This window comes from Antrostomus carolinensis, unplaced genomic scaffold, assembly GCF_000700745.2.
Source record: "Antrostomus carolinensis isolate BGI_N321 unplaced genomic scaffold, ASM70074v2 scaffold1091, whole genome shotgun sequence".
NCBI lineage: Eukaryota > Metazoa > Chordata > Aves > Caprimulgiformes > Caprimulgidae > Antrostomus > Antrostomus carolinensis.
Window position 1 is genome coordinate 1 of NW_010291778.1, and position 9798 is coordinate 9798.

The 9798-nt window shown below is 36.7% G+C and overlaps 1 protein-coding gene across 1 annotated transcript in view; it reads left to right on the top strand.

Annotated features, from left to right (window-relative positions):
- Positions 1-1530: 1530 nt before the first annotated feature.
- The window catches only part of TMEM67 (transmembrane protein 67), a gene marked incomplete at its 5' end in the record, with an annotated part of 27699 nt that continues 19431 nt past the window's right edge, over positions 1531-9798 (top strand). The window contains 8 exons of the mRNA XM_010176704.1: positions 1531-1619; positions 3063-3156; positions 4613-4712; positions 5153-5222; positions 5318-5392; positions 7012-7074; positions 9462-9616; positions 9736-9798. The exon at positions 9736-9798 is cut by the window's right edge and continues 49 nt beyond it. Coding sequence (XP_010175006.1) covers positions 1531-1619; positions 3063-3156; positions 4613-4712; positions 5153-5222; positions 5318-5392; positions 7012-7074; positions 9462-9616; positions 9736-9798 — 709 coding nt within the window. The remainder of the gene's footprint in view (positions 1620-3062; positions 3157-4612; positions 4713-5152; positions 5223-5317; positions 5393-7011; positions 7075-9461; positions 9617-9735) is intronic.

A 9798-nucleotide genomic window follows, 5' to 3' on the forward strand; every position in this document is an offset into this window, starting at 1 on the left:
AGACGGGCCAGGACCCCGCAGAGACATAAGTGGCCGCAGCACAACTCCGATAGGTCCCAGAGAAACCTCTCCAGGCCGGCTGTTTAATAATCTTTCTCTCCCCAGGCGTTTGCATGGTTCTAGGTATTCACATTTTCATCCGAAAAATTCCATAGGGCCCTGGATTTACTTGAAACTCCTCGTCAAAGCGTGAATGCCTGAGGTGTTAAGTATCTGAGATCCTCAGGCAGGGCGCGTGCTAATCCAAGTCCCACATGGGAATGTGGAGCACACACAACACACCTGACAGTACCAAGTTAAAATAGAGATGGTAGTTTACTTTCTTTAGGAGACAAGATGCTATGATAATGTCTATCTTTTATAAATACACAGTCCAAGAGAAGTGAGATTTCAATGTTGTGTGTAGAGAAACAAATTCAAGACTAAGACCCAACGGCATCTCTGCAGAACTGATACCTCAGTCAGATGCAGTGACCTGGATGTCAGTGCTCACAACTGCTGCTTAAAAGCTGGTCACCCCTTCCACCACCGTCATGGTATCTTAAAAGAGTAACTTCCTAGTTTATTTGCAGAAAAAATGCACTGTAATAGTTTTCAGAGCCCCTGATAGTGTAGGTGTCTAGATCCATAATTCCCTTTTAGGCTTGAACACAACTCAAGGGCTTCAAGGAGAGGTAAATTCCAGGGGGAGGTCAAGGATTTATTTTTTTGTGCAGCATCTGACTGGAGCACTGTAGGTAGCTGCCACTCAGTCTGCTGTTTGTGTCTTGTCTGAATTCCACTTGGGATTGCACAGGTCTGCCCGTACACTCCATGGCTAGCTCAGCACTGTGGATTCTGCTTTCAAGCAACATGTCTAAAAATTTAGGTGTTGTCACAGTGAATGGCACAACTCCAGTATCTTCGTTGATCTAAACCTATTGGGCTTTTTCTTCTTTATAGTTAAGTGTGAATGGCTGATCATTTGGACTAATGTTTTTTTTTTTTCTGTAAACTGATCTAATGAGGGTGTACTTTAAAGTTATAAAACATTTCACAGAATTTTGCATGATTTTTATATGTGCAGCTCAATAAGCTTAAATAATAATAAATACATTTTATTAGTGCATCGGATCAATTTTGGTCTGTAGTATGTGTTTAAAAATACAGAGAGCGGTCCATGATAGCGTGACTGAAAAAGTTTATAAAAAGAAAGTTGTTGAGCACCAGCAGGTGTCCACTCTGATGTGCCATGAAAGTAGTGTTTAATTTCCTACTAAATGTTAAGTATGTCCTGTTATTCACTGAAAACCATTCACTATAATTGTGCATGATCCTCATGCACAGTTTTAAAAGCTTTGACTTTAAAATAGCTTTACAAACAACAGTTATATTTTTATAAACCTTTGCCTATAAACATGTTTTGGTTTTAGGACTGACTTCCTATTCAAAGGATAAAAACTGTACAAACATATAATGCTGGTGGTGTAGAGAGGATGGGCTAAGAATGGATTAAAAGTGTTGTTTTGTTTGTTTGTTTGTTTTCCCCAGGTAGTTCATGTGTATGTCAGCCAGGATACAGGTTGGTTTCTAGTAAAAGTGGATCCTCCATTAATTGTGAAAAATGCCCCCAAAATATGGTGAGTATTGAGCTTTTCATACTTTGCTCTAATAATAATACTTTTAAAATTTTAATTTTCCTCCTGACTTTAAGTTATTTTTCATTAATTTAAAATTATTTTGCATAATAGTGCAAATTCTCTGCTTGGGCATTTTTCAGACCGTGCTTATAGGTAGTAATTTTTTCTCTTTAGAACAGTAATAGCAATACTATGTTTTTGCAGTCATTTTTTTGTTATAAATTTGACCCACAGACAAAGTACGAGTATTTTAAATGTTTAATTTCTTTCCACTGCTTTTCTTCGCTGCTTCATGTTACGTTATCCTTGCCCGAAGATCTCTGTTGTAGGTATCTTACTGGATTATTTATATCAATCTTATTATTGTAATATTTAGGCTACATCTTTGTAGTCCCTGATAATTTACCTTTTTACTTCAAAATGAGCTGCTGCTATTATGTTACTTTAATTATATATATCTTTGTAGCTTGGCCAGTTCTTTCTAACTTTCTTGACAAATTAAGCTATAATTTTGGGTCATATTCACAGCATTGAGCCAAAGGCACCAGGCTTAGCCAGTTTTTTCCTGCTACAGTAAATAGAGAAATAAATTTTCTCTAGCAAAAACAGGTGTTCAGGGAGAGACCCTTCCTGAATACTTTCTCTCCAGTAGCTGTGGAAGGACTCTCAAGAGACCCACTCAGCTGCATAAGTTGGGTGTTTAATGGCTAATGAGTAATAGAAGTTATTTTCTTCTTCTTTCCAACTTCCTGCTACATTAGATAAAGACATTGGCAGATATTAATTATGTGTTCCTTAGATGTTTTGATCATTCTGCCATTTCTTTCTCTTTCCTATGGTGGTGGCATTTGTCTGTGATCCTATGGCAAGGCTTATGCAAGGGTAAAATGATGATAGTGGAGAAGGGAATAACATCTGTATCACCTGAGAATGAGCAGCTATCTTTGTTTTCCTCGTTGGTTTTGATTTGTAGTGTGGGTTGCTCATAGTATAAAATAAGTGTGGATGTGAACTGTTTGAGGACGTGCAAAATTCCATGCAGTCATGGAAGCTGCTTGACTTAGTGCTCCTCCATTTCCATTCCTCTGTATATTTATATGCAATTATGTCTATTTATGCATTGCTATGTTTATTTTTTTTCCAGTGTAGAACCTCTATGTCTTTTTTTAAATGTTCCACTTCTAATCAACTCTTACTTTCACTGAAGGGTGTTAGCTAATGGGTACAGAAAAACTTAAGAACACTTTATTTAGTTTATGTCTGCATAGGAATTATTTTTGCCAGATTGTTTAGCCTTTTTTTTTAATCTTTAAAAGCTTAACGAATGTTATTGATGTTGTATCTGAACACATTTTCTAGTAAATAACATATGGATCAGGCATTCTTCACAGATACCTGGTGATGTCTATATTTTAATTATAATAGCTTTACATTTTATTTTAGAGCGGAGTTACTCAAGATGGATGGAATTGTATTACTTGCCCTAAAGGCCTGACTTCAGAAGGAAAATGTAAATGCCTCAATAATGAAATATTAGGTAAGAAATATATGCAAGTTATTAGATATTATTGCTTATTTTAGGTATCTCGGTTTACTAAGACATGTTTCTCTCTTAAATAAGAAAGGAGATTTAACATTTGTTTACATATCTAATGTAAAAATTAAACATTTCTCTTGATCTTAAACTTCATTCCTGAAAGAGAGCAGATAAATCTGTACTGTTTTTCATTGCAATAAAAATTATTATGCAAACATTCAAAAAATGAATACTGCTATATCACTTCTTTTATGCTGGCTGGCACTGGATGGAGGCATTAAAACGGGGAGAAAAACGATGTCAATATAGTCTAAGAAAAAATATTAAAATGTTTTGAAGGATATAATGCATAGGTGCTTCACAGTAGAGGAATTACAGATATCTGAGAATAGCCCAAGCAAGCCAAGGAAACTACTCTGCATTGATGTCCATGGATTTCTGCCTGCCTGAGACACATGCCTATATTTTTGATTTCCTGGCACATTCTATATCTGTGCCTCTTACCTGATGCTCTCTGCAACCTGATGTTGCAGATGAATTTCAGTAGACACAGAAAATTAATTTTAATGTTAACTTTAGTGTCTGTGTTAACTATATTTTTGCTTATCTTGCATAGTAAAAGACTAACAGCAAAGTATAAATTTCATCAAGGGCGTAAAACAAAAAAGCTCTTGGGAGCTCTAGTTTTCCTTATTTTCAGAGACACAGGATGGAAAAGACTTTCCGTGTGCCTGCAATTCTTTGAATAAATGTTACTGGTGTCCACTCTAGTTACGCTTCTAACAAAGTATACTGGAGAATCACTGTTTTCTAGATCATTAATTTAAAATTTTCCTATGAATCTGTAAAAGAGCGAATACTAAATAATCTCCCTTAAACTTTATGAAGGTTACAAAATACATTCCGAGCCTTTATGGTAAAATATTGAGAGCAAAGCTGATTCTGTAATTTAACATACAGAAAGAACATTAGTGTTGTAATTCGTTTGATTCTCTTTGTATCTCTTTTTGGTTTTTTATAATTACACTTGAAATCTCTTGCCAGATGATTTAATTGCTGGAAGATGCAGTTTTGAAACTTTCAATTTGTCACATATGCATTAATCTTTTCAGATGAAAAATTAATTTTTTTTTTTTCAGTAATTTCTAAACTTGATATTTGGAGTTTTAGCTTTGCAGTGAAGCCTTGGTTTGAAATTTCATTCAGAATAAACAATAAAAGAACAGCAAAACTGGACATGAAATATTGTATTTCTCATTAAAACTAAACTGCATGTGCATAGCTATAGGCAGTGCACATATCCATATATGAATATGCATTTACAGCAGATGTTGTTGATTTTTTTTTTTAAATAAAATCTTTGCATAGATACATTATTTTTTCACACTTTCCTTAACCTGTGTGACATACTGTGCATCATGCAATTTTATCACAGTTCCTTTTCTTTTCCACTTAGTGGAAAGAAGTATCGATGGCATTTTGCTTGATGAAGCATTGTGCATACATTGTAATGGAAGTGAGCAATCATTCTCTGCTTCAGATGCATCAGGAAACAGGTAAGTATTCTTTTCCTTTTGTGTTGGTAATTTGAACTTCTCGTGTTCTGTTTAAATGGATTATTCTTGAGGATCAGTCTGTATCTTTGGGATGACAGTTTGAAAAGCACTGAATTGGAAATCCTCAACCACTGTTGTGTTCAGTGAACTCCTTGTATGACCGGTGGCCTGGTTTGTTTGTTTGTTTTGCTTTAGTGTGACTATGAGCAGGCTTTGGATTGGAAGCAGAAACAGAATTGTTATTTTGATAATTAACTGCTTCATTTATTTTCTACTTCATGGACAGGAGAAACAAATCAGTATTGTCTTTTGGATTTTCATTGGAACTGGTGAAGGTGCTGACAGTGTTATCAGGCATACTGTGTAACCAGATTTCACTAAAGAGTAAATGTCATGCTTAACTACATTTTAAGTGCATTCTTTGTGTTTGTGATCCATAGGTGCGTAAGATGTGACCAAACATTTATCAATGTAACCAATTCTTGTGAATGCAGCAGGCCAAACATTTTAGTAAGTAGAAGAATGCTTATTGTGTTGAAGGTCAGAAAAACAAGTTATGTTGACAAATGCATCAATTTCCTTTTTTGTTTGTTTGTTTGTTTCAGGCTGGAGGACTGTGTTTCAGTGCTAGTGAAAGCTTACCCCCAAAGGGAGTTCCAACTGTTCGGTTTGGACAGCTAGTAAGTGTGTTTATTCAAGGCATTTTCAAGCTATCTCATTATTTACTTTCAGTAAGTCTTTTAAATTCGATTCCTGCAAAACAAAGGTGGTGCTTTGTTGTCTGATCATGGTGATTGCAAGGTAATTTGTGTCAAGATAGTGTAAACTGTGGACCAGACAAGCATTGTTCCAATAGAATGTTTAAGAAAATTCTTGTCCTCTTCGAAACTGAAAAAGGATAGTAATTTACATTAATTTAGCATGAAAACAAGTAGTATGTGGTCTATTGTATTAGTTGTGTGTATTTAAAACACACATTTCTATCACAAAAACATGCTACAGAGTCCATGAGGGCCTCTGGGCTTTTAAAATTTCTTTTTCTTTTTACAATGTGTAAAACTGTTGTTCATAGAATCATAGAATGGTTTGGGTTGGAAGGGACCTTAAAGATCATCTAGTTCCAACCCCTCTGCCATCAGCAGGGACACCTTCCACTAGACCAGGTTGCTCAAAGCCTCATCCAACCTGGCCTTGAACACTTCCAGGGAGGGGGCATCCACAACTTCCCTGGGAAACCTGTTCCAGTGTCTCACCACCCTCACAGGAAAAAATTTCTTCCTAATATCTAACCTAAATCTACCCTATTCCAGTTTAAAGCCATTTCCCCTTGTTCTATCACTACCTGCCCTTGTAAGAAGTCCCTCCACAGCCTTCCTGTAGCCCCTTCAGGTACTGGAAAGCCACTGTAAGTTCTCCCCAGAGCCCTCTCTTCTCCAGGTTTAACAGCCCCAACTCTCTCAGCCTGTCCTCATAGGAGAGGTGTGGATTTTTTGTTGTCAGACAGTTAGACCTGATAGAAGAAAATAGACACCTGTACAATTTGAGACTGTGTATGAAATTGTTTAACTCCTTGAACTAGCTAACAATTGAAAATGTGTTCTGTTGAGAAGAATGAAAGTGTTTTCATTGTTTCAGCTAAAGAACTTGTATGAGTTATGAAATCTTCTCGAAGTTGGGACCATTTACCATATAGTTCTGAATTCAGGAAATGCTATGTGTCCAATAAATGTAGTTAGTTCTTAAGTGCATTAGAGTTAAAGGCTACTGTTTGAAAGAAAGCAAAAAAGCAGTCTTCAGTTTTCCTGACAAATAATGTTGGTCTTGCTTTCTGAAAATGCAGTCCTCTAAATAATATTTTATTGAAAACATGCCTTTTCAGTTCCTTGCAGTACATACAAAAGCTATGTTTAGTTCACATATGAGTAGTTATAAAAAGCAAGTTGTGAAATAATTAAATTGTCAGATTTGGTCCTGAGTTAGTTACCACCCAGTCAAGCCCTTGAAATCATTAGTACTTCCCTTGTGCAGTAAAGAGTTCTCCTTTGTCACAGAGTCCATATTCAAAACTTAAATATTGCTGCTCTTGTTCTGTATATTTTGCCTAATTTAGTGAAGGGAAACAAATTATTGCATTATGATTGTGTTTTGAACTGAGCTGGTCTGATTTACACATTTGCAAAGGATAGAAAACTGTTAAAAAAAATTAAGTAGCATCTTTTAGCTGACATAGTTTTCCAGACTGTTACGTTATGGATAAATTGTTCTGAACAAAGACAGTGAAGCAGTTCCTTATTTACAGGGTATAACACTGACATCAGCATGGTTCCTGAAAAACCTACAGTCCTCGGCCTCTGCCTGTTGGGTGAGTTTCATTAACATTTGCAGCTTGCTTTTTTATACAGAAGCAATGCTTTCTATAAAAGCATGGCATTTTAGTTTTTGGAAGTTAGCTTGCTTATTTTTAAAGAATCTGATTTTGAGATGACAGTAGGTAAGAAAGAAATATATATACAGAATGTTTAGGAAAGGTATTGAGTGCTAGTCAATGTTAATGCAAGTCACCAGGGTTAGAATCTTCACGAGGTGAACGGTGGTAAACAAAAAATCCTGCAATACTCAGTAGGTATGTGAGTTGTTATTGAGTGTAGTCAGTAAGAGATCACCCAGAAAATTAACTTCTCACATACTCAGTATTGATTGACAGCTAGTCTTTACCTCTTATTCAGCTTTCATGTAATCATTCTGTTTCGTGATGGAGAGGGATAACCATAGAACCATGCTTTTTAGCTTTGCTTTGATCTATGTGTGTAAAACCATTCTGTTGGTCTGGGGGACCAATCATGGGTGGAAGAGTGGCTGCACCATCAGAATCATGCACACTTATGAAGGGGGGTATGTGTCTGACTCCTTTCTGCCAACTCTCTTATCACACATCCTCATTTTCCTTCTGTATTCCTCTCCTCAAAATCAGATTTTAACTTCTTTGGCCCAACCTTTTCTCCCAATCTATCACGACCCAAAGGGTTACCTGGCCTACAGGTACAGGTATATAAAGATCACAACAGTGGGTTTTTAGGATTCCATAATACAGAAGCACGTGGAGTCTTTCTTTCCTACATTTCCTTATTACAGATTACTACAAGTTACTACTAGTAAAGTGAGTATACTTACAATTAATAAAGCAAGTATGTAGGTATTCCAACGGTAGCAGCAATCAATAGTAGCAGCAAGCATATATTTCAATATTACAGGTTACTACAACATTTTCACTAGTAAAGCAGCAAATGCACTTCTGATTAGTTACCTATATGTGCACCTATGTGTATATATTATCCAAAATAGTATCAGTACAGTGCTCACCTAGGAGAGGGGCCTCAAAATCAATGACTGTCAAAGTCTAACTTAGAAGATGATCCGCGTTGTAGAGTCTGGAGTCAGCCAGGCATCCCCAGCAATGGTACAATAACTTCCCTGGGAGAGCTCAGAAAAGTTTGTGCAGATTTAGTTCTGTATGTTTGTGTGTATGTGAGAGAGAGAGATAGACAGGGACAGATTCACTCTCCATTTTCAGTAAAAAATAAGTCATTTTTACATCACAGAGACATAAGGGGGCATAAGACAGCACCACCTGGAGCAGCCAATATACGATGATGTTTTTATATTCTCTCAAACCAGATTTATTTTTACAGACTCTTTTTCTGCTCTTTCAGCTAGAGCAACCAATAGCAGTTGCAGATTCCTGCTTTCTTAGAATGTTTTCTCTTTTTTCGAGACTGTTTGTCACCTTTCCCGATGATGAGTTGCTGTTACAGCTCCTTGATTTTGCGTTTATCGGTGGTATCTCAGGCTGTCTCTGGTGTTTAGGTTCCCAGCTGCACCTCTCAAGAATGTTTCTGATTCCCAGGCCTAGTTCCCAGGCCAGCAGATCCCAGGCCGGCAGACATTCTCTCTGTCAGTATTTCAGCAAACTTCTCTTCAGTATTTTCCCAGATCACCTTTGTGGCTGCTTCCATCACCATCTCATACACACAGCTCTCCTACTTATCCCATTCTGTTTTGCAAACGGAGACTGTCCTCATCCCTTACATAAGTCTATCCTGTTTGTCTGCCTTAGCCTGCTCAGGTCGTCAGAGATGCTACCTGAGCTTAAGGTGCAACTGCCACTCTGATCCACACAAAGGCAATAGATGGTGGAAAGTTAATACTAGTGCAGTGGTCACTGCACACAGATGCCAGGTGTCACTTCTGCCTATCACATGTCAATGGTTTGTTTACCAAAATTCAACAATGGTATATCTACAACATAGTTTAGGAACAGCAGAGTAGAAAAAGCACTAAAACTGAAAAGAAGATATTTACGATACATGCAAACTATAGTCATCAGTTTTAGGTCTTTGATAGAGTCATCTCTGTCATACAGCCTAAGTGATGTTAAACATTTTGATTCTTACTTCATTTTCTAAATGCAGATTTTGACACTTCTGTCACATCATACCATCTAACTGGTGCAACTAAAATAAACTGAAAAAGTGAGAGCATAGATTTCATGCTGCCATCTGCAGACCTATAAAAATATGGAACCTGAAGAAATGGAAGAAAATATTAGGTGTTGACAAAATGAAATAACTTTCAAGTAAAAATGAGGGTTTAGGAATGGCTTTTTAAAGATAACATTGATTTTATGACTGCTTCACCAAAAAAAAAGGGTAAATAAATACTTTTCTGTGTTCTTGTGTTTCTCCACTGCAGTTGTACTCCAATCTCACAGCATGCCAAGCTCTTGGAAATATGTGTGTAATGAATATGAACTCACTGAGTTCTTCAAGGACTGATGCCTGTGGTTTATTTCAGTATATTTATGTGAATACAGCAAGGCTAGGCACTGTTCATTCAATAGCCTTCTGGTAAGTTGCCTTTTCCATAACTTCAGTTGTTAGTAGTGTTTTATGGTAATTATTATTCTGAATGTTCTTTGATGCAAAACGTTATGTTTCTTTAGAGAAACTATTGTAATTGTTTTCAGGAGGCATAATCTACCATGGCTATATTACGGGGATCAACCAGGATTAGCATCCCAAGTGCTTGA